This window comes from Littorina saxatilis, linkage group LG7, assembly GCF_037325665.1.
Source record: "Littorina saxatilis isolate snail1 linkage group LG7, US_GU_Lsax_2.0, whole genome shotgun sequence".
Taxonomy (NCBI): Eukaryota; Metazoa; Mollusca; class Gastropoda; order Littorinimorpha; family Littorinidae; genus Littorina; species Littorina saxatilis.
The window spans coordinates 57,291,254-57,317,883 of NC_090251.1; the positions used below are offsets into that span (position 1 = coordinate 57,291,254).

Genomic DNA, 26,630 nt, shown 5'->3' on the forward strand with positions numbered 1-26,630 from the left:
GAAACAATCTAAACCCTTATAACTCAAAGACACAACGACATAATATAGGACACAAAGTGAAACAAGCTTTATCCCGTATACACACAAAACCACAACGGCACAATATAGGACACAAAGTGAAACAAGCTTTATCCCGTATACACACAAAACCACAACGACATAATATAGGACACAAAGTGAAACAAGCTTTATCCCGTATACACACAAAACCACAACGGCACAATATAGGACACAAAGTGAAACAAGCTTTATCCCGTATACACACAAAACCACAACGACATAATATAGGACACAAAGTGAAACAAGCTTTATCCCGTATACACACAAAACCACAACGGCACAATATAGGACACAAAGTGAAACAAGCTTTATCCCGTATACACACAAAACCACAACGGCACAATATAGGACACACAGTGAAACAAGCTTTATCCCGTGTACACACAAAACCACAACGGCACAATATAGGACACACAGTGAAACAAGCTTTATCCCGTATACACACAAAACCACAACGGCACAATATAGGACACACAGTGAAACAAGCTTTATCCCGTATACACACAAAACCACAACGACATAATATAGGACACAAAGTGAAACAAGCTTTATCCCGTATACACACAAAACCACAACGGCACAATATAGGACACAAAGTGAAACAAGCTTTATCCCGTATACACACAAAACCACAACGGCACAATATAGGACACACAGTGAAACAAGCTTTATCCCGTACACACACAAAACCACAACGGCACAATATAGGACACAAAGTGAAACAAGCTTTATCCCGTATACACACAAAACCACAACGGCACAATATAGGACACAAAGTGAAACAAGCTTTATCCCGTATACACACAAAACCACAACGGCACAATATAGGACACAAAGTGAAACAAGCTTTATCCCGTATACACACAAAACCACAACGGCACAATATAGGACACACAGTGAAACAAGCTTTATCCCGTATACACACAAAACCACAACGGCACAATATAGGACACAAAGTGAAACAAGCTTTATCCCGTATACACACAAAACCACAACGACATAATATAGGACACAAAGTGAAACAAGCTTTATCCCGTATACACACAAAACCACAACGGCACAATATAGGACACAAAGTGAAACAAGCTTTATCCCGTATACACACAAAACCACAACGACATAATATAGGACACAAAGTGAAACAAGCTTTATCCCGTATACACACAAAACCACAACGGCACAATATAGGACACAAAGTGAAACAAGCTTTATCCCGTATACACACAAAACCACAACGGCACAATATAGGACACACAGTGAAACAAGCTTTATCCCGTATACACACAAAACCACAACGGCACAATATAGGACACACAGTGAAACAAGCTTTATCCCGTATACACACAAAACCACAACGGCACAATATAGGACACACAGTGAAACAAGCTTTATCCCGTATACACACAAAACCACAACGACATAATATAGGACACAAAGTGAAACAAGCTTTATCCCGTATACACACAAAACCACAACGGCACAATATAGGACACAAAGTGAAACAAGCTTTATCCCGTATACACACAAAACCACAACGGCACAATATAGGACACACAGTGAAACAAGCTTTATCCCGTATACACACAAAACCACAACGGCACAATATAGGACACACAGTGAAACAAGCTTTATCCCGTATACACACAAAACCACAACGGCACAATATAGGACACACAGTGAAACAAGCTTTATCCCGTATACACACAAAACCACAACGACATAATATAGGACACAAAGTGAAACAAGCTTTATCCCGTATACACACAAAACCACAACGGCACAATATAGGACACAAAGTGAAACAAGCTTTATCCCGTATACACACAAAACCACAACGGCACAATATAGGAAACACAGTGGAACAAGCTTTATCCCGTATACACACAAAACCACAACGGCACAATATAGGAAACACAGTGGAACAAGCTTTATCCCGTATACACACAAAACCACAACGGCACAATATAGGACACAAAGTGGAACAAGCTTTATCCCGTATACACACAAAACCACAACGGCACAATATAGGAAACACAGTGGAACAAGCTTTATCCCGTATACACACAAAACCACAACGGCACAATATAGGACACAAAGTGGAACAAGCTTTATCCCGTATACACACAAAACCACAACGGCACAATATAGGACACAAAGTGAAACAAGCTTTATCCCGTATACACACAAAACCACAACGGCACAATATAGGACACAAAGTGAAACAAGCTTTATCCCGTATACACACAAAACCACAACGGCACAATATAGGACACAAAGTGAAACAAGCTTTATCCCGTATACACACAAAACCACAACGGCACAATATAGGACACAAAGTGAAACAAGCTTTATCCCGTATACACACAAAACCACAACGGCACAATATAGGACACAAAGTGAAACAAGCTTTATCCCGTATACACACAAAACCACAACGGCACAATATAGGACACAAAGTGAAACAAGCTTTATCCCGTATACACACAAAACCACAACGGCACAATATAGGACACAAAGTGAAACAAGCTTTATCCCACATACACACAAAACCACAACGGCACAATATAGGACACAAAGTGAAACAAGCTTTATCCCGTATACACACAAAACCACAACGGCACAATATAGGACACAAAGTGAAACAAGCTTTATCCCGTATACACACAAAACCACAACGGCACAATATAGGAAACACAGTGGAACAAGCTTTATCCCGTATACACACAAAACCACAACGGCACAATATAGGAAACACAGTGGAACAAGCTTTATCCCGTATACACACAAAACCACAACGGCACAATATAGGACACAAAGTGGAACAAGCTTTATCCCGTATACACACAAAACCACAACGGCACAATATAGGAAACACAGTGGAACAAGCTTTATCCCGTATACACACAAAACCACAACGGCACAATATAGGACACAAAGTGGAACAAGCTTTATCCCGTATACACACAAAACCACAACGGCACAATATAGGACACAAAGTGAAACAAGCTTTATCCCGTATACACACAAAACCACAACGGCACAATATAGGACACAAAGTGAAACAAGCTTTATCCCGTATACACACAAAACCACAACGGCACAATATAGGACACAAAGTGAAACAAGCTTTATCCCGTATACACACAAAACCACAACGGCACAATATAGGACACAAAGTGAAACAAGCTTTATCCCGTATACACACAAAACCACAACGGCACAATATAGGACACAAAGTGAAACAAGCTTTATCCCGTATACACACAAAACCACAACGGCACAATATAGGACACAAAGTGAAACAAGCTTTATCCCGTATACACACAAAACCACAACGGCACAATATAGGACACAAAGTGAAACAAGCTTTATCCCGTATACACACAAAACCACAACGGCACAATATAGGACACAAAGTGAAACAAGCTTTATCCCGTATACACACAAAACCACAACGGCACAATATAGGACACAAAGTGAAACAAGCTTTATCCCGTATACACACAAAACCACAACGGCACAATATAGGACACAAAGTGAAACAAGCTTTATCCCGTATACACACAAAACCACAACGGCACAATATAGGACACAAAGTGGAACAAGCTTTATCCCTTATACACACACAAAGACACGAAGACTTTACCCTTAAACATACACAAACACAAAGGCACAATATAGGAAACAAGACAAAGCTCCCCTCCGCCCTCGTTAAATCATTCAGTCAAGTATTGACTGGACGTAACAAAAAAAGTCAAAACCATTAATCAATCAATGAGTCTTAAATCGCGCATATTCCGTGGGTACAGTTCTAGACGCTCTGCAGTGATGCCGTGTGAGATGAAATTTTATACGGCCAGTAGATTGCAGCCATTTCGGCGCATATTTACCTTTCACGGCCTATTATTCCAAGTCACACGGGTATAGGTAGACAATTATTAACTGTGCCTAAGCAATCTTGCCAGGAAAGACCCTTTTGTCAATCGTGGGATCTTTAACGTGCACACACAAAGACACAAAGACACAATGTAGGAAACAACATGAAACAAACCCAAACCCGTATACATGCAGAGACACAAAGACACAGTATAGGAAGCAAAATAAATAAAGAAACAAAAACCGCAAAAAAAACTACCACATAAATGTCCCGGCCCCCAGCACCCCACTGACCTGTGGTGCACAGCTCGCCCTCAAAGCCACAGACAGGGGTGTCCGGCGGTGCGTTGTCCTCGCCCTCCGTCCCGTCAGGCCACCGGATCTTGTCCGGCTGTGGGAAGAGAGAAATGTAAGTTTTACGCCCTCAAGGCAAAGCCTTTAGGGGCTTGTTTCCTTACTAGGGGCGTCTCGACTAACAGAAAAAGAATTAATGTCTCATTGGAGACAAGAAATGTGTACATGTGTTTTATTCAACAATTTGTGGTTAAAATATATAATAAGCATGTTTGATCAACAACAAGCTGTAAACTAATAGTGGAGTGTGTGCATGCATTATATGTCAGAAGTAATAGTGGTCGTGGTTATGTGGATGATGGTGGTGTTGGTGGGGGTGGTAGTGGTGGTGGTGGTGGTGGAGTGCTTACCGTCTGGACGCCTCCCCCCTTATGCTTGTTGACGATGCTGACACATATCCTGAAGTGACCGTCGGGTCCCATGTCCAGGAACCAGTTGTTCATCTGCCGGTCAGCGTTCTGGTCCAGCTCAAGGGGACCGGTCAGACCTGGGGGGTAAAGGGGAGATAGTTACAGCACTGGACACCACTGACCATAGGGGGGGGACCATGATGTGTCCAGCTCCAGACAGGTCAGACCTGGGGGTAAAGGGGAGATAGTTACAGCACTAGACACCATTGACCATTGGGGGGGGACCATGATGTGTCCAGCTCCAGACAGGTCAGAAGGAAGAGATGGCAACTCAAAAGGACAGAAGACTTAGTGGCCAAGCCATCATGCGCACGTCATATTATCAAAGTAGAATAAAACATCGTAAGATTAAACAAAATTGAAAGAATAAAAGACAGAAAGACAGGCCGATATACATCCATCCATACATCCATACAGACATACAGACAGTAAGAAAGACAGACAGACAAACAGACAGCCAGACAGATATACCGATATGCATACAAACATACAGACAGTCAGCCAGCCAGCCAGCCAGCCAAACAGACAGACAGACACACAGAGAGATAGACAGACAGACAGACAGAGAGACAGACAGATAGACAAACAGACAGACAGACAGACAGCCAGCCGGACAGACACTCAGACAGACAGACAGGTCTCTACAAGCTGATACTACTGACCCATGGTGGAGATGGTGCGGGCCTCGCGGAAGAGGAGGGTGCCGTTCCGGGGGTTGACGTGGTTCTCCAGAGACCGGTTGACCAGGATGGCCCAGATGCTGGTCGCGTCGTACAGGAACGGGGCGTAGGCATCCACGTACGACTGCACGTGACACGCACACAGTTAGATCAGATAGATAAGATTGGATAAGATAAGATGAGATGAGATGCGATTAGATGGCCCAGATGCTGGTCGCGTCGTACAGAAACGGGGCGTAGGCATCCACGTACGACTGCACGTGACACGCACACAGTAAGATCAGATCTATTTATCAGATCAGATCAGATTTATTTCAATCATGTGCAGCACACTAGGAATATTGCCTGGCTTGAGTACACTCATAACATTCAAACAGGCCAAAATACAAAGTGCTCAGTGAATTCTTCACACACACGCCCGCGCACCTCCCATTGTAACACGTTTACATCGTGTCCACTTCAACTGCAGTACTAGTTGGAAAACTGCGCAACTAATACAGAGTGTTCTGTTAAAGGTCTGCTTCACCAAATATCACCATGATGGTGGAATCACAAATAATTGAACGGTCTGATTTTAAAAGAGTGGAAAAGTGGTTCTGATAATTAGGATCTCTTTATTTTTCTTCACGATTGTACTAAAAAACGCACTGTTGAAAGAGAGAGAGAGAGAGAGAGAGAGAGAGAGAGAGAGAGAGAGAGAGAGAGAGAGAGAGAGAGAGAGAGAGAGAGCGAAAGAGAGATAGAGAAACAAACCTTAATTTGTATTGATTGATGTAGAAGCGTAAAGTTCAACAAAACAGTTTCCCTTGATTGAATATAGTAACAATGTCTCATATAAGATTAACTTAATATGAAATAGAAACTTGACGAAATGTAACAACAACAACAACAACAACAACAACAACAACAACAACAACAACAACAACAACAATCTAATGAAAGCATTGCCAAACATAGACTAGTGTTGCATCTGAAACGACTGACATGCTTGCTGACAATAGAGTAAAGTTGTAGAACTCACGGTATTTTCACGAGGCAGCTCCCAGCGAGGGACCGTCACGTTCTCCGCCTGGTCGACGAGCGTTTCAAACTTGTGGTAATTGGGGCCCTCTGCCTGAGCCAGCATCACCTGTGTGATAAACACGATGGTCAGGTTCAACTTAGCTAGAGACCCTACAGTACTCTACAGACTCTGATTCTACCTGGGCCAACATCACTTGTGTGAACAACACGATGGTCAGGTTCAACTTAGCTAGAGACCCTACAGTACTCTACAGACTCTGACTCTACCTGGGCCAACATCACTTGTGTGAAAAACACGATGGTCAGGTTCAACTTAGCTAGAGACCCTACAGTACTCTACAGACTCTGACTCTACCTGGGCCAACATCACTTGTGTGAAAAACACGATGGTCAGGTTCAACTTAGCTAGAGACCCTACAGTACTCTACAGACTCTGACTCTACCTTGGCCAACATCACCTATGTGAAAAACACGATGGTCAGGTTCAACTAAGCTAGAGACCCTACAGTACCTCTACAGACTCTGACTCTACCTGGGCCAACATCACTTGTGTGAAAAACACGATGGTCAGGTTCAACTAAGCTAGAGACCCTACAGTACTCTACAGACTCTGACTCTACCTGGGCCAACATCACCTATGTGAAAAACACGATGGTCAGGTTCAACTAAGCTAGAGACCCTACAGTACCTCTACAGACTCTGACTCTACCTGGGCCAACATCACTTGTGTGAAAAACACGATGGTCAGGTTCAACTAAGCTAGAGACCCTACAGTACTCTACAGACTCTGACTCTACCTGGGCCAACATCACCTATGTGAAAAACACGATGGTCAGGTTCAACTAAGCTAGAGACCCTACAGTACCTCTACAGACTCTGACTCTACCTGGGCCAACATCACTTGTGTGAAAAACACGATGGTCAGGTTCAACTAAGCTAGAGACCCTACAGTACTCTACAGACTCTGACTCTACCTGGGCCAACATCACCTATGTGAAAAACACGATGGTCAGGTTCAACTAAGCTAGAGACCCTACAGTACCTCTACAGACTCTGACTCTACCTGGGCCAACATCACCTGTGTGAAAAACACGATGGTCAGGTTCAGGGATGCTGTTTTACTGCGATCTAAGCCTCTGGATTTGCAGAACTTGCTCTCATAAGAACAACAGTTATTTTAATCACAATTCAAGTTACGGACTGAACAGTACAAATGCGTTTCGTTTAGATGGTGTTAAAAATGTGTGTGTTTGTGTATGTGTGTGCGAGTGTGTGTGTGGGGGGGGTGTGTTAGTGTGTGTGTGTGTGTGTGTGTGTGTGTGTGTTTGTGTGTGTGTGCGTGTGCGCACGCTTGCATGCGTGCGTGCGTGTGTGCATGCGTGCCAGCGTGCGTGTGTGTGAGAGTATCGGCCAATGAACTGACGTAGATGACGGCCTCAAAGGCAGTCCTGGCGGCGTTATTGTCAGTGTCGTTTCTCCGCCACACCCTGTCCGACTGCACGTCGTGCTGCAGCTCTTTGCGCGTGTACACCTGGCGGACAGCCACAGGCAATTGTCATCATACAAGAGATCAAATAACATAAAATGTGACCCTCCACCACGAAATGAGTCGCATGTCACCTCGCGCGGTTCTGCGCTAGGCTTGATACAAGTCCGGAGAGTGTCTGGTAACAGTGTGAGGGTCACCTTAGTCACAGGCTTATAACTCAAACAGTTTTTGCTCTTTTCTAAAACGGTTTTCACCACTGGATAGAGCATAAAAAACTCTTTAGGAAAAAGTAAAAATATGAAAATCATGCAAAGGTGACATGCGACTCATTCTGTGGTGGAGGGTCACAAATAGTGTCAACCATTCTTCTTCTTCGTCTGTGTTCATGTGCTAAAACTCCAACGTACACTCGTGTGTATTTGCACGAGTGTTATTTTACGTATATGACCATTTAACCCCATCCTGAACTCAGGTCAAAAATGAGTTACTTCCCTTCGGGTCTCATTCTATCCCTGACAGGATGCCTTGGTTTTCCTTCTCTGGAGAGGAAATCGATTTTTTACATATTTAGATCTTTTCGTAATGTGTTATAGATATAAGCAGATTCGCGATCGTCGATAATGATTTTTCATGGTGTTGTGTAATTTTTAAATTACAAAGGAATTGATATGTAAGACAGTTTCAAGCGAGCTATTTTTCGCGGCTGTATTTACTGTGCAAACAACTCTAAATATGGCAAAAGTGTCACGTGATAATCAACCGTTTGGTTTCGGCGCTCGCTGGAGCAGACGTTTTTTTTCTGTAACCAGTTGACAGTGATGCAACCATATATTACGGTCTCCTTCCGGCAGCAGTCCCAACATTTCGACTTGTTTTGACCTTAGAACGATGTCTTTATCATAACTGTGAAGAACAGAACAGAGATCACTGTCGAAGTCGGCCAATCTGCAATCATTTTCGTCTCGCGAACACTGCTCGCGAACAACATATGGGAGATAACTCTGTATTCTTGTTTTGATAGATTCGCGTAGGACTTTCGCGTCCGGTCAGAGAGACAACTGGCGATAGCCGGGGAGCGATGATTATCAGAATGCATTTAACCCCGCCATTTAGGCAGCTTTACGCCGCTTTCGGCGGATTGTAAAACACGATATTCAGAAAGCGCAGAAATCCATGGAGAACCTTCTCAAAGCGCTGTACAATCGAAGTAAAGTAGTAACAATGTTAACACTGCATAGACAGGCAGACAGAGAAACAGCGAGACAAATAGAAAGACAGACAGAGAGACGATCAGATAGACATGCGCGCATGCACTCACACGCACGCACGCGCACACGCGCGCGCCCACACACACACAAACACACACACACACACACACACGCACGCATGCAAGTGCGCATGCACACACTCATACACAAGCACATGCACGCACGCAACGCACTCACGCACCCCCCGTACCCCTTCACTCACACACACATTATACGTTATTTGCGTGTTTGACCAAAATATGACATTTTACACAGATCGAGACAGTCAGCGCGGTCTCGGAGAACAATGACTGTCTCGATCTGTGTAAAATGTCATATTTTGGTCAAAAACGCAAATAACATTTATTTATCCTACATACGTGAGAGAGACACCCGTGAGATAATAATCGTTCAAATCACACGTGTGTATATCATGTAAATGAGGTCATGTCAAGCAAGTCTGGCAGGGACCTGTTTTTCCACTGCTTATGATGCCAAAGTCACTGAGACAAACGTCATTATAGAAACACAAATTGCGCTCGCTAATTACCCTCGATGAATCTTTAGAACTAACACGTCACGCCACACTTTCAGAGTGACGTTTCTTTGCTTTGACGTAATAGATTGCACGAGGCTTTAGAAGAGATCGAGGTTCTAAAACAAGCGTCTTCAATTTAGCTGCCTCGAATGCAGGACATTTTCAGTAAAATACACGTAAGTACAGTATGTAGGATAAACAGAATACTACATGGCTTGCTGTTCCGTACCAGATTTACACTCGTTGCTTTTTCAAATAGTGAACAGCTCGCTTTCGCTCGCAGTTCAATATTTAAAAAAAAAACTCGTGTAAATCTGGTACGACACAGCAAGCCATGTAGTATTCTCTATGTATCGATCGAATTCCTTTCAGGTACTATGACTTTGTTGTTGTTTTGACGATTGAACGAGCCCGGGCACACACACATGCAATCAAACACATAAGCTTCATATTTGGGCGTTTCAGGTTGACCGAAACTTCAAAGGAACTACAAAACACACGTCATGTACTGACTTTGTTGTTGTTTTGACATTATAAACAGCACACACACATGCAATCAAACACATGACGTGTATTTTGTAGTTCCTTTAAAGTTTCGGTCAACCTGAAACGCCCAATTATAAAGTTTTGTCGGCCTCTGACGTCACATGACTCAAAGAAGGGAAATCCAATCTCCAATTGATACATAAACACACATACCCCCCACCCCGACTCACACACCACACAAGAACCGACAAATATCACAAGAGAACAAAATGCAGCACTGACGTCACTGTTGATGCAGATGAAGACGAACTCGCCTGACGTCATTCCCAGCTCGTGAGCCACCAGCATGTATCTCCTCATGGACAGCCACGGCACTGACAGGATAATCACTGAAACAACATTCATTGTCTTATTCATTTCTATTACTTTATTATCACATTGCTGACAGCCACGGCACTGACAGGATAATCACTGAAACAACATTCATTGTCTTATTCATTTCTAGTACTTTATCATCACATTGTTGACAGCCACGGCACTGACAGGATAATCACTGAAACAACATTCATTGTCTTATTCATTTCTAGTACTTTATCATCACATTGTTGACAGCCACGGCACTGACAGGATAATCATTGAAACAACATTCCTTGTCTTATTCATTTCTAGTACTTTATCATCACATTGTTGACAGCCACGGCACTGACAGGATAATCATTGAAACAACATTCCTTGTCTTATTCATTTCTATTACTTTATCATCACATTGCTGGCAAATTTCTGCCAGTGGAAAGCTGGAGTCGCGCTATCCAGGTCTGGGCGTCATCAGCCACCTGCACCTGTGGCAGAATGATGGAGGTATTTTACGCGCCACTGCGCCACTAAAATAGTTCTAAGCGCCTTACAATCTTAAATATAATAATCTTAATAACAGCAACAATACACATTAAAAACAAGTAAACTTTAGATCACATCATAAGGTTACAGTTGCCGTTGCAGCTAATTGGTCAGGGGTCGTCACAGTCAAGCCAACTGCAACACCAAGGGCTCTACTTCTACAACTACTACTACTACTACTACTACTACTATTACTACTACTACTACTACTTCTAGTAATTAAGTAGATGTGTTCTGCCGGGCAGTACATACCCCAAGCGAAGTCGTCCATCTGTGTGTACATGATTCTCTCTCTCTCTCTCTCTCTCTCTCTCTCTCTCTCTCTCTCTCTCTCTCTCTCTCTCTCTGTCTTAAAATGTGTCATCGATGACGTGTTTTCATACTTGCTAATGCGGCAGGCTAATCATGACGTCAAATTGAAACTTCTTGAAGTCTCTCAGAAAGGGACATGAAAACCATGTGGGGGTTACTGGTTTGGGCTGAAAAAAAACCCAACTCCACCTAAAATTCAAGCGCCTATGGGGCTGAATTATGCAGCATAAATTGTGAAACATCAGGATATCTCACACTTTCAATTCTGCCATCATGTCAAATCTGACAACAAACCTACCCACAAAATGTCATAAATATCGGTGTAGAATTGAGACTTAACGGTTTTTAACTGCCAAAAATAAGTTTTTTTGACTGGAATAGTTTGTCTTGAAATTCAGTTTGGGACAACGGATCCACCCACTAGATTTCATAAAGATAGGTGAAAATTTAAATGTAACGGTTTTTAACTGCCAAAATTATGTTTTTCTTCTGGAAAAGTATGGAGTGAAAATCAGTTGGGGACAACGAACCTACCCACAAAATTTCATAAATATCGATGAAGAATTGAGATTTAACGGTTTTTAACTGCCAAAAATAAGGTTTTTTGTCTGGAAAAGTATGTCTTAAAATTCAGTTTGGGACAACGGACCCACCCACTAAATTTCATAAAGATAGGTGAAGAATTGAAATTTAACGTTTTTTAACTGCCAAAATTATGTCTTTCTTCTGGAAAAGTATAGAGTGAAAATCAGTTGGGGACAACGAACCTACCCACAAAATTTCATAAATATCGGTGAAGAATTGAAATTTAACGGTTTTTAACTGCCAAAATTATGTTTTTCTTCTGGAAAAGTATGGAGTGAAAATAAGTTGGGGACAACAAACCTACCTTTAAAATTTCATAAGAATCAGTGAAGAAATAGGATTTAACGATTTTTTAACGGCCTTTAAATCATTGGTGATGTCATCATAACCCAGTCGTTGTAGTTGTCGTCGTAGTTGTTGGTGTTGTTGTTGTCATGTTCGTTGTCGTGATTGTTGTTGTTCTCGTGTTGTTGTTTTTGTTGTTGTTGTTGTTGTTGTTGTTGTTGTTGTTGTTGTTGTTGTTGTTGTTGTTGTTGTTGTTGTCGTCGTCGTCGTCGTTGTCATTTGTTGTTGTTGTTGTTATCGTCGTCGTCGTCGTCATCGTCGTCGTTGTCAGAGGTTATTTCTAAAGATTTCATTGATAGTCTTTGTTCTCGTCACCAAGACTTGCTAAGAACAAGCTTGGAACAGCAAGAGTTCCAAGAACAAGATTAGAACAACTCATTACATCATTACCAGTACGTCATTTGTATTTAGAACACACTTTAGAAAAAAACTCTTCAGCTACAAACCAGTCACCCTCACATGTCCGAGGTGTTTGTCTAAACCACTTACTGAAATGTTTTGAGGTTTAATGACCATACACATGTTGAACCGGTGAGTGTCTTCCGCTGCTTAATTCGCAAATAACTATTTTATTAAAGTCCGCTTGAAACGCTCAAAGATGAAATTCCATGTTAAAAAGTGACAAAAGTTTCACATTTTCCCGTTGTAACAGCTTCCGATGATATTATATGAAAATTCTGATCCTCTGAGAGGATTCCCCGAAACAAAATCAGTTTGTACGCCTAATTTTAATAGAATTGTCCAAACAGTGTCGCTAATATTGTGCTAAAAGATGAATTCTAGAACAATGTCCAGACAGACACCACTTGGCAAAAAAATTTTCAGTGCTGCGAGATGAAAAAAAAAACTACCTCGCTACGCGCGGGCTCCGCCCGCGCTCCGCTTGGATAAAGTAGATGTGTACTGCCGGGCAGTACATACCCCAAGCGAAGTCGTCCATCTGTGTGTACATGATTCTCTCTCTCTCTCTCTCTCTCTCTCTCTCTCTCTCTCTCTCTCTCTCTCTCTCTCTCTCTCTCTCTGTCTTAAAATGTGTCATCGATGACGTGTTTTCATACTTGCTAATGCGGCAGGCTAATCATGACGTCAAATTGAAACTTCTTGAAGTCTCTCAGAAAGGGACATGAAAACCATGTGGGGGTTACTGGTTTGGGCTGAAAAAAAACCCAACTCCACCTAAAATTCAAGCGCCTATGGGGCTGAATTATGCAGCATAAATTGTGAAACATCAGGATATCTCACACTTTCAATTCTGCCATCATGTCAAATCTGACAACAAACCTACCCACAAAATGTCATAAATATCGGTGTAGAATTGAGACTTAACGGTTTTTAACTGCCAAAAATAAGTTTTTTTGACTGGAATAGTTTGTCTTGAAATTCAGTTTGGGACAACGGACCCACCCACTAAATTTCATAAAGATAGGTGAAAATTTAAATGTAACGGTTTTTAACTGCCAAAATTATGTTTTTCTTCTGGAAAAGTATGGAGTGAAAATCAGTTGGGGACAACGAACCTACCCACAAAATTTCATAAATATCGATGAAGAATTGAGATTTAACGGTTTTTAACTGCCAAAAATAAGGTTTTTTGTCTGGAAAAGTATGTCTTAAAATTCAGTTTGGGACAACGGACCCACCCACTAAATTTCATAAAGATAGGTGAAGAATTGAAATTTAACGTTTTTTAACTGCCAAAATTATGTCTTTCTTCTGGAAAAGTATAGAGTGAAAATCAGTTGGGGACAACGAACCTACCCACAAAATTTCATAAATATCGGTGAAGAATTGAAATTTAACGGTTTTTAACTGCCAAAATTATGTTTTTCTTCTGGAAAAGTATGGAGTGAAAATAAGTTGGGGACAACAAACCTACCTTTAAAATTTCATAAGAATCAGTGAAGAAATAGGATTTAACGATTTTTTAACAGCCTTGACACTGAACATTTGATAAATCATTGGTGATGTCATCATAACCCAGTCGTTGTAGTTGTCGTCGTAGTTGTTGGTGTTGTTGTTGTCATGTTCGTTGTCGTGATTGTTGTTGTTCTCGTGTTGTTGTTTTTGTTGTTGTTGTTGTTATTGTTGTTGTTGTTGTTGTTGTCGTCGTCGTCGTCGTTGTCATTTGTTGTTGTTGTTGTTATCGTCGTCGTCGTCGTCATCGTCGTCGTTGTCAGAGGTTATTTCTAAAGATTTCATTGATAGTCTTTGTTCTCGTCACCAAGACTTGCTAAGAACAAGCTTGGAACAGCAAGAGTTCCAAGAACAAGATTAGAACAACTCATTACATCATTACCAGTACGTCATTTGTATTTAGAACACACTTTAGAAAAAAACTCTTCAGCTACAAACCAGTCACCCTCACATTTCCGAGGTGTTTGTCTAAACCACTTACTGAAATGTTTTGAGGTTTAATGACCATACACATGTTGAACCGGTGAGTGTCTTCCGCTGCTTAATTCGCAAATAACTATTTTATTAAAGTCCGCTTGAAACGCTCAAAGATGAAATTCCATGTTAAAAAGTGACAAAAGTTTCACATTTTCCCGTTGTAACAGCTTCCGATGATATTATATGAAAATTCTGATCCTCTGAGAGGATTCCCCGAAACAAAATCAGTTTGTACGCCTAATTTTAATAGAATTGTCCAAACAGTGTCGCTAATATTGTGCTAAAAGATGAATTCTAGAACAATGTTCACAGACAGACACCACTTGGCAAAAAAAATTTCAGTGCTGGGAGATGAAAAAAAAAACTACCTCGCTACGCGCGGGCTCCGCCCGCGCTCCGCTTGGATAAATCAATACATGAATAAGTCAACAATAAAAAGACGACTGACCTCTGGCGTACTTCCTGATCTGCAGGAAGATGTCCCGCACCTCGCTGTCCGGCTTCCCGACGTGGACCCCGTGGGTGGAGGTGACGATGTTGGCGCCGTCAGGTCTCCGCAGGTAGGTGGCGATGGCGTTGTGCACCGCGCGGTACTCGGTGTCCGTGTCGTAGATCATGGCGAACCGCGACCACCGGAACAAGAGCTTGATGTAGTACATCGTGTTGGCTGCAAGGGGAAACAGAGCGAGAAGGTTGAACAAGACATGTAGATCATGGCGAACCGCGACCACCGGAACAGCAGCTTGATGTAGTACATCGTGTTGGCTGCAAGGGGAAACAGAGCGAGAAGGTTGAACAGGGCATGTAGATCATGGCGAACCGCGACCACCGGAACAACAGCTTGATGTAGTACATCGTGTTGGCTGCAAGGGGAAACAGAGCGAGAAGGTTGAACAGGGCATGTAGATCATGGCGAACCGCGACCACCGGAACAACAGCTTGATGTTGTACATCGTGTTGGCTGCAAGGGGAAACAGATCGAGAAGGTTGAACAGGGCATGTAGATCATGGCGAACCGCAACCACCGGAACAACAGCTTGATGTAGTACATCGTGTTGGCTGCAAGCAAGAGGGGGGCGGGGGTAGAGGATGACAAGGTGAGGACATGTAGTTCATGGTGTTGGCTACAGTGTTGGTGGTTGTTTGTTTCTTGTTTTGACATGTAGTCAATACTTGACTGAATGTCAAAACAACAAACAAACAATACTTGACTGTGTCAATATTTGACCGAATGATTTAACGAGGGCGGAGGGGAGCTTGGTCTCCCTATATATGTGTGTAAGTGTGTGGAAAGCATGTCTAAAAACTTTCTTTTTTAAACTCAATGGACATTAATGAAAATTGACATGGACATTCCTATGAACATTCTCTTGTGCCGCTTATTTTTGACAACGCGTTTTGATGACATCCTTATAGCGTTTTACTGTGACGGTGAAAAAGGGAACAGCATGGCATACAGCACCAAGTGAGATACTCACAGAATTTATTGAGCGGCCCGAGTACCCGGATGAGAGTGGAGTAGGTCTCCCTGTCCTTGAGCTCGTGGTTGTTGGACACCCAGCCAAACACGGGTATGTTCCAGTGCGAGGCCAGCATGGCCACCCCGCTCATACCTGCACCGGGAGGAAGAACAGACGATGTACATAGATAACTCTGTCCTGTTTCTATGAGTGAACTGATTGCCAGTCACAGCAGACGATGTACATAGATAACTCTGTCCTGTTTCTATGAGTTAACTGATTGCCAGTCACAGCAGACGATGTACATAGATAACTCTGTCCTGTTTCTATGAGTTAACTGATTGCCAGTCACAGCAGACGATGTACATAAATAACTCTGTCCTGTTTCTATGAGTGAACTGATTGCCAGTCACAGCAGACGATGTACATAGATAACTCTGTCCTGTTTCTATGAGTGAACTGATTGCCAGTCACAGCAGACGATGTACATAAATAACTCTGTCCTGTTTCTATGAGTGAACTGATTGCCAGTCACAGCAGACGATGTACATAAATAACTCTGTCCTGTTTCTATGAGTGAACTGATTGCCAGTCACAGCAGACGATGTACATAGATAACTCTGTCCTGTTTCTATGAGTTAACTGATTGCCAGTCACAGCAGACGATGTACATAAATAACTCTGTCCTGTTTCTATGAGTGAACTGATTGCCAGTCACAGCAGACGATGTACATAGATAACTCTGTCCTGTTTCTATGGGTGAACTGATTGCCAGTCACAGCAGACGATGTACATAGATAACTCTGTCCTGTTTCTATGAGTGAACTGATTGCCAGTCACAGCAGACGATGTACATAAATAACTCTGTCCTGTTTCTATGAGTGAACTGATTGCCAGTTACAGCAGACGATGTACATACATAACTCTGTCCTGTTTCTATGAGTGAACTGATTGCCAGTCACAGCAGACGATGTACATACATAACTCTGTCCTGTTTCTATGAGTGAACTGATTGCCAGTCACAGCAGACAATGTACATACATAACTCTGTCCTGTTTCTATGAGTGAACTGATTGCCAGTCACAGCAGACGATGTACATACATAACTCTGTCCTGTTTCTATGAGTGAACTGATTGCCAGTCACAGCAGACGATGTACATACATAACTCTGTCCTGTTTCTATGAGTGAACTGATTGCCAGTCACAGTAGACGATGTACAGTAAAATATTAACCAGATAAGGTAAATCAAAACGAAAAACAGATTCGTGGAGGATATTTTACTGGCTCTTGGATTAGTGCATAGTATTTAATCGTTTTTGTTTTTTACTTTTCATAAATTGTGTTATACAGGGTAGGGGTCATGTTATACAGGGTAGGGGTCATGTTATACAGGGTAGGGGTCATGTTATACAGGGTAGGGGTCAAGCGAGTCGTGAATGCAGGCAAACGTGTCACTTCAACACGCTACAAAAATCGTAAAAATGCATATTTTTTAACAAGGTAAAGATTATCTCACACCTGGCCAGGCTTTACGTGGGATAAGACCATCCCTCCACTTGGTTCATTATCTCACACCTGGCCAGGCTTTACGTGGGATAAGACCATCCCTCCACTTGGTTCATTATCTCACACCTGGCCTGGCTTTACGTGGGATAAGACCATCCCTCCACTTGGTTCATTATCTCACACCCGGCCAAGCTTTACGTGGGATAAGACCACCCCTCCACTTGGTTCATTATCTCACACCTGGCCTGGCTTTACGTGGGATAAGACCATCCCTCTACTTGGTTCATTATCTCACACCCGGCCAGGCTTTACGTGGGATAAGACCACCCCTCCACTTGGTTCATTATCTCACACCTGGCCAGGCTTGACGTGGGATAAGACCATCCCTCCACTTGGTTCATTATCTCACACCTGGCCAGGCTTTACGTGGGATAAGACCATCCCTCCACTTGGTTCATTATCTCACACCTGGCCAGGCTTTACGTGGGATAAGACCATCCCTCCACTTGGTTCATTATCTCACACCTGGCCAGGCTTTACGTGGGATAAGACCATCCCTCCACTTGGTTCATTATCTCACACCTGGCCAGGCTTTACGTGGGATAAGACCATCCCTCCACTTGGTTCATTATCTCACACCTGGCCAGGCTTTACGTGGGATAAGACCATCCCTCCACTTGGTTCATTATCTCACACCCGGCCAAGCTTTACGTGGGATAAGACCATCCCTCCACTTGGTTCATTATCTCACACCTGGCCTGGCTTTACGTGGGATAAGACCATCCCTCCACTTGGTTCATTATCTCACACCCGGCCAGGCTTTACGTGGGATAAGACCACCCCTCCACTTGGTTCATTATCTCACACCTGGCCAGGCTTGACGTGGGATAAGACCATCCCTCCACTTGGTTCATTATCTCACACCTGGCCAGGCTGTACGTGGGATAAGACCATCCCTCCACTTGGTTCATTATCTCACACCTGGCCGCCAGGCTTTACGTGGGATAAGACCATCCCTCCACTTGGTTCATTATCTCACACCTGGCCAGGCTTTACGTGGGATAAGACCATCCCTCCACTTGGTTCATTATCTCACACCCGGCCAAGCTTTACGTGGGATAAGACCATCCCTCCACTTGGTTCATTATCTCACACCTGGCCAGGCTTTACGTGGGATAAGACCATCCCTCCACTTGGTTCATTATCTCACACCTGGCCAGGCTTTACGTGGGATAAGACCATCCCTCCACTTGGTTCATTATCTCACACCTGGCCAGGCTTTACGTGGGATAAGACCATCCCTCCACTTGGTTCATTATCTCACACCTGGCCAGGCTTTACGTGGGATAAGACCATCCCTCCACTTGGTTCATTATCTCACACCTGGCCAGGCTGTACGTGGGATAAGACCATCCCTCCACTTGGTTCATTATCTCACACCTGGCTAGGCTTTACGTGGGATAAGACCATCCCTCCACTTGGTTCATTATCTCACACCTGGCCGCCAGGCTTTACGTGGGATAAGACCATCCCTCCACTTGGTTCATTATCTCACACCTGACCTGGCTTTACGTGGGATAAGACCATCCCTCCACTTGGTTCATTATCTCACACCTGGCCAGGCTGTACGTGGGATAAGACCATCCCTCCACTTGGTTCATTATCTCACACCTGGCCAGGCTTTACGTGGGATAAGACCATCCCTCCACTTGGTTCATTATCTCACACCTGGCTAGGCTGTACGTGGGATAAGACCACCCCTCCACTTGGTTCATTATCTCACACCTGGCCAGGCTGTACGTGGGATAAGACCATCCCTCCACTTGGTTCATTATCTCACACCCGGCCAGGCTTTACGTGGGATAAGACCATCCCTCCACTTGGTCGCGTACCACGTGTCAACAGCCGTGTAACTGTCTGTGCACAGTCATGGGGATATTTCCGAGGAAGGCTTACATTGTTACCTGTCAGCTTACATTGTTACCTGTCAGCTTACAATGTTACCTGTGAGTTTTCTGTCTAGCTGTCGTGAAACAAATGGGTTTTTTCCTCACCACTGAAAGTTTCGATACATTCCCAATTAAATTTGTGAAACAGTAAATTATCCATTAACTGAGGTGGAAAATTGGGTTAGCCTATTTATGTTCTGATCACTGTGAAGAGCTGTGTCTTGTTATTATTTTCTATTGTTGATGTTGTTGTTGCTGTTGTTGTAATTTGCCTATTTCATGTAACCTTAGCTTCTTTTCAAAATAAATGTTGTATTGCCTTGTCCTTTGTCCAACGCCGAGAGATGCTGCAAGCAAGGCTCACCTTCCGAACATGGCGGGCCCAGGAAGAGGTCCGGATCAAAGTCTCTCCTGGCGTCCACTGCGGCCGTCAGCGCGGCCTTGGCGTCGCACTTACTGTCGTACCACTTCACCCTGAAAACACACAACAGTCAATAGATTATGTTCATATTTTGTTGTGTTTTGCAGTCCTTGTCACAACGTTGCATTTAGTATCGTACCACTTCACCCTCAAAACACACAACAGTTGAAATAGTATGTTTATAGTTTGCTGTGTATAGCAGTCCTTGTCACAACGTTGCATTTAGTATCGTACCACTTCACCCTTAAAACACACAACAGTCAATAGATTATGTTCATATTTTGCTGTGTATAGCAGTCCTTGTCACAACGTTGCATTTAGTGTCGTACCACTTCACCCTGAAAACGCACAACAGTCTGCAGACTATGTTCATATTTTGCTGTGTTTAGCAGCCTCTGTCAAAGCGCTGTCTTTGCATTGCATTTACTGTCGTGCCATTTTTACCCTGAGAGCAAAGAACAGTTTATAGATAATGTTCATAGTTTGCTGTGTTTAGCAGTCTCTATCACATCGGCCTTTGCACTGCTGTTTAACAGCCTCTGACAGAGACAGACCGGCTTTGGCGTTGCACGTTGCCGTCTCATCATGTCACCGTGAAAACATAGAACAGTCTTGATCATGGTCATGGTTCTATCACATTTTGCTGTGTTTAGAAATCTCTGTCATCGCTGCCTTGGTGGAGTTGGGGATTCTGTCAGATGATGCTGTGCCATGATGTCGCACAGCCCCTGTCGGAACGAAGCTTTGTGCACCCCCCCCCCCCTCCTTGTTTTACACGTTTTGCTAATAATAATGTGGCCATTTATGAGAAAACAGTCACTTCCTTGAACTTTTAGAAATTCAGCAAGTGGGAGTCAGTGAGCTCAGTAAAGTGTGTACATTGTGCTCCAACTTTCACCCTGCCTTGCTCCAATCAGAGGCTTCTATCATCAGTGTCCACAATCAGAGGCTTCTATCATCAGAGGCTACTATCATCAGAGGCTTCTATCATCAGAGGCTTCTATCATCAGTGTCCAAAATCGCAGAAATGGCCACAATTATGATGTGTCCAGGAACAAAGCACAGACATGTTACAAGTTGTTGTTGTTGTTGTTGGCTGTTTTTTTGGGTGTGTGGTGTTTTTATTACATTAAAGGTTGCAGGAGGCCAGCAAGCTTTCCTGTGCACATGAAAATACCATTCAACGTAGGCTATGTACGCAGGACAAGACCGCCTGACGTAGCCGTTTGACAGCCCCCACGCATGTAGCGCATGTACCTGTGTAGAGTAGACTAATGGCTTCATCTGCTACGTCAATGTTCTTCTTACCCTCCCCATTACTTGTTTTGTTAGTGGGGGGGGGGGGAGTAGGTTGCACTTTTTAGCTTCATAATCTGTGATTTTATTGACAGGTGTTCTTATAGCTGATTGAAGGCGATAAGACCGCTATGGTTTTCCAGGTAAACTCCTTTCTGTGACCCGGATGCTGATAGTAGGTATGAATGGCAGCTAGGTGAAGTGCAGTTGAGCTCCTCGGCAAAGCCTCCAAACGAAGCGTGTTTTGCGCCGATTTCAGAGGACTTTGAAAACCACCCCCTGTTCACCTGAAAGCAGGTGTTTAGCGTAACACAATAAAAACAGTCTGCCAAACATGTTCATGGAGCAACACTCAGAGTCCTTATGTGCAGTTGAATAAGAGAAATATTAATCTAAATTATTAGACCCTACTTTTTAGCAGCTTTTGAAAGATTGATTTCATTTTCTTGACCGGTCCTTTACTTGTTGTAAGAGTATAGATAGACAAGTACAATGTTTCTTCTCTGTTAAGTAACCCACGACGTCAATCTTGAGAGTGCAGTGTGTATGTACACGAATGCTCTAAGTGGCAACATCCATCAGTGTGTGGCATAGACATCTTGGTGCAGGTGTTTCTTGGGGACACATGTTTTCCAGAGCTGTAGAAGTGGCATTTACATCTTTCACAACGGTTTGGTTTATAATAATAATAATAAGAAGAACATTTATATAGCGCTAAATCAAAAACTTTCGTTAAAAAGGCTTGCTCTAAGCGCTTGACATCTAAACTAAAACGTCATTCACACTTTTTACAATGATGTACAAGAACTTCATGTCACACTCTTTCATTCAGTATAGCACCATTCACACAGTTGTTATTCTGTACAAGACAATAAGTTAGTCTAACATTTAGAATGTTCATGAGATGAAAACAAGAGAAAACCAGACTGATTAAAACAACTGCTTAGTGCTAACAAAGCATGAATCTTAATGATAACGTAATACATGTTTAACTGTTAAGACCATAAAAAACCTATATGCTAAAATAACTTCGAACTTTTAAGAACTTCTTATAAGATACACAGCACATCTATACTGTTCAAAAAAAGAAACGCATAGCTTGTAATATTTGGTTAATTTAGTTATATGGCTACAAGGATATCCACCAAACTGCAGAAAATGTTTATCTGGTCGTCGACCTTTCGTCCATTGCCACAAGTGAGCTCTGCACGTGACGCATGCGTTATCAGTGGCTACAATGTCAAAATTGCTCATTTGGCATGACCACTCGTCATGCTTCAGTGTAATCTCGTGAAACTCGGGGAATATTGAGCTCTCACCATGTCTTCCAAAACCCATAAAAGCGGATTGTTCGCCACAAAGAAATCAGACGACAATTCAGCGACGAAAGATGGCCCGATTGAGCAGAGAAGACCGCCAAATTGCATTGGGTCGTTTACAAGCAGGCCAAAGTCAAAGTGCAATCGCCAGGCACTTCCACGTGTCCCAGAGCACCATCAGTAGACTGTGGGTCAGGTTTCAAGCCACTGGCTCCGTTGCTGACTTGCCACGAGCGGGAAGACCAAGGGCGACAACTGCTGCTCACGACCGCTTCATACGGCTCCGCCACCTCCGGAATCGTTTCCTGTCGGCCTCATCTTCTGTCCAGGCTCTCCCCGGGCCACACCGATTATCGGACCAGACCGTGCGGAACCGCCTGCATGAAGCTGGTTTGAGAGCTCGCAGACCTCACAGAGGAGCTGTCCTCACCCGCCGCCATCGCCAGAACCGAGTGCAGTGGGGCAACCAGCACCTTCGCTGGACCGTCCGGAATCACTGGAGACACGTGTGGTTCAGCGACGAGTCCTACTTCCTGCTCCAGCGACATGATGGTCGGAGGAGGGTCTACCGGAGAGTAAACGAACGTTACGCGCCCAACTGTGTGGATGAGGCACCCGTTCATGGTGGTGGAGGCGTCATGGTGTGGGGGGCGATCAATACCGCTGGAAGGAGCACCCTGGTGCACGTCCAAGGGCGCATAACTGCCCAGCGATACGTGGAGGAAATTCTGCGCCCACACGCCCTTCCTCTTCTGGCTGACCAGGATGCCATATTCCAGCAGGACAACGCTCGCCCGCACACAGCACGACTCACCACCCAGTTCCTCACCGACCACCATGTCCAGGTGCTTCCCTGGCCATCCATGTCGCCAGACATGAACCCGATAGAACACCTCTGGGATGAATTGGACAGACGTGTGCGCAGGCGAGAAGAAGCGCCGGCAAATCACCGCGATCTATTGCAGGCACTTCAGGAGGAGTGGGACACCATCCCACAGCAAGATATCCGGCATCTGATCCAGTCCATGCCCAGAAGGTGCCGGGCAGTTGTTGCTGCTCAAGGCAGTCACACCCCCTACTGACTTGACAGCCTCGGCACCCAATCGTATTGATTGACTGATTGATTTGAAGATGCAAATGAACTGTGTGTGCATTCAACTGTGTCCATACCAAATTTCAAACAAATAATCTAAATATTGGATTTTCTGTTAATTTTTTCGAAAAATAAAACAAATTTGGCAAGTAGCAACTATGCGTTTCTTTTTTTGAACAGTATAGATAAACACCAGAATGATAAAACAAAAGGCAACTCGTTAAAACTATTAAATGCATCAATGTCTAAGGTTTGGTTTGATGTTGTGACTTGTGCTGCTGTCCGCCTTATGCCCTCCCACTGAGTACCCATGAAGTATGCTCACATTTTAAAAGTGATTAATTCGATTGCAGTAAACCCTAATTTGTTTATTGACAATAGCTTAGCATGTATGTATGACTGTCTGTCAATCTGTCTGTCTGTCTGTCTGTCTGTCTGTTTGTCAGTATGTCTATCTGTCTGTCTGTCTGTCAGTATGTCTGTCTGTCTGTCTATCTGTCTGTCTGTCTAGCTGTCTGTCGAGCTGTCTGTCTACCTGTCTGTCTGACTGACTGACTGTCTGTCTGTCTATATGTCTGTCTGTCTGTCTGCCTGTCTGTCTATCTCTCTGTCTAACTGTCGGTCTATCTGTCTGTCTCTCTCTGTCTGTCTGTCTGTCTGTCTATCTGTCTGTCTCTCTCTGTCTGTCTGTCTGTATATCTGTCTGTCTCTCTCTCTGTCTGTCTAACTGTATGTCTATCGGTCTCTCTGTTTGTCTGTGTGTCTGTCTGTCTGTACCACTACTACTGCTTTCACCACCACCATCACCACCACCACCACCACCACCACCACCAGTAACACTACTACTACTACCGCCTTAAAACTCATGTCTCTCTCTTCCTCTCTCTCTCTCAGCCCCCCCTCTCTCTCTCTCTCTCTCTCTCTCTCTCTCTCTCTCTCTCTCTCTCTCTCTCTCTCTCTCTCTTTTCTACATGCGTGGGGGCTGTTTATATGCAATGCATTATTGCAACTATGCTGCAATTTCCACACTATATTGTTTTTCCCATTTTTGAATGTGTATACAAAACCATAACCCTTTTCTTATTAATATTTACATTATGTACGTCTGTAAGTAACAATAACCTTGTCAATTTTACTATCTATTTTATGTGCGTCTGTATTAAGTGTTTGTATAAGGGACAGGTTGTAAGATTAGGCTTAGCCTAAAACCTCTATCCTTTGGTAATAAAGTTCAGTTTCAGTTTCAGTTTCAGTTTCAGTTTCTCTCTCTCTCTCTCTCTCTCTCTCTCTCTCTCTCTCTCTCTCTCTCTCTCTCTCTCTCTCTCTCTCTCTCTCTCTCTCTCTCTCTCTCTCTCTCTTTCACCCGAGCTGTTGATCTGTATCCAGGACCATGGTGCAGTATATAATGGGAGTGGAAAAGACACAAGAATAATACAGCGATTGCCTGGCTTGTGAAACATGATGCTTTTCACGCCATTGGCTAATCGGTCACGTGACCGGACGTGTGGTTAATTCCCCTACAACTAGGCGCGGCCATATTTTGCGTCTCTTTCTGCTCTCAATCGATCAGCTCTTCATCATCATGGCCCCTTCTCTCATGTCTCTCCCACTCTTTCCGTCTCATGTTCCTCTGTCTCTCTCCTATCTGTCTTTCTCCTGTCTCTTTCTGTCTTTCTATCTTTCTCTCTGTCTCTGTCTGTCTGTCTGTTTCTCTGTCTCTCTGTATCTGTCTCTGTCCTATCTGTCTCAGTCTGTCTCTTTCTTTCTGTCTCTCTCTCTCTCTCTCTCTCTCTCTCTCTCTCTCTCTCTCTCTCTCTCTCTCTCTCTCTCTCTCTCTCTCTCTCTCTCTCTCTCTCTCTCTCTCTCTCTCTCTCTCTCTCTCTCTCTCTCTCTCTCTCTCTCTCTCTCTCTCTCTCGTTCCCCGCTTTTTTCTGGTGCCCTTCTTTAGCTAGCGCCGACTCTCTTTCTTTTTACAATACAATACAATACAATACAATAATCTTTATTCATCTCTAAAAGAGAAATTACAAGCTTGACTGTGTGTCTGTAAAATCCCAATAGTCCAGTAAAGCCTATGTTATTGTGTCGTCATTCTATCGTGCCTCAGTATGATGTCACTAAGACGTTACACGTAGTATGTTGTGAATTTATATTGTGTTTCTCAAGCGTTATTTCAAAGCGCGAAGATAACAGAATAATTCCATAGTTTGCGCTGAATAAGCTATCTATTAATTTCTATAATATTTTCTAAAATCTATAAATCTAAGTTATGATTTCTATCACCTTGGCTACTTTCTTTCCTATAGTTTTACTTCTGATGATCCTATTATCTGTTCGCTTCACAATTTATTTAAAACTGTACGTCTTCTGTGTGTTTGTGTTTGTCTGCCAGTCTATGTGTTCTTTTGTTCCAACTTGCACTTGCATTTTCATTCCTGTTATATCAATACCTTTTGTTCCAACTTGCACTTGCATTTTCATTCCTGTTATATCAATACCTTTTGTTCCAACTTGCACTTGCATTTTCATTCCTGTTATATCAATACCTTTTGTTCCAACTTGCACTTGCATTTTCATTCCTGTTATATCAATACCTTTTGTTCCAACTTGCACTTGCATTTTCATTCCTGTTATATCAATACCTTTTGTTCCAACTTGCACTTGCATTTTCATTCCTGTTATATCAATACCTTTTGTTCCAACTTGCACTTGCATTTTCATTCCTGTTATATCAATACCTTTTGTTCCAACTTGCACTTGCATTTTCATTCCTGTTATATCAATACCTTTTGTTCCAACTTGCACTTGCATTTTCATTCCTGTTATATCAATACCTTTTGTTCCAACTTGCACTTGCATTTTCTTTCCTGTTATATCAATACCTTTTGTTC

At 43.2% G+C, this 26,630-nt stretch overlaps 1 protein-coding gene across 1 annotated transcript in view; it reads right to left on the minus strand.

Moving 5' to 3' along the window:
* Positions 1–26,630, minus strand: part of LOC138971874 (atrial natriuretic peptide receptor 2-like) — a 54,806-nt gene that overhangs the window by 22,569 nt on the left and 5,607 nt on the right. The window contains exons 2-10 of the mRNA XM_070344712.1: positions 19,975–20,084; positions 16,172–16,306; positions 15,142–15,360; positions 10,446–10,552; positions 7,827–7,934; positions 6,402–6,509; positions 5,363–5,504; positions 4,641–4,777; positions 4,231–4,327 (exon numbers count right to left, since the gene is read on the minus strand). Coding sequence (XP_070200813.1) covers positions 4,231–4,327; positions 4,641–4,777; positions 5,363–5,504; positions 6,402–6,509; positions 7,827–7,934; positions 10,446–10,552; positions 15,142–15,360; positions 16,172–16,306; positions 19,975–20,084 — 1,163 coding nt within the window. The remainder of the gene's footprint in view (positions 1–4,230; positions 4,328–4,640; positions 4,778–5,362; positions 5,505–6,401; positions 6,510–7,826; positions 7,935–10,445; positions 10,553–15,141; positions 15,361–16,171; positions 16,307–19,974; positions 20,085–26,630) is intronic.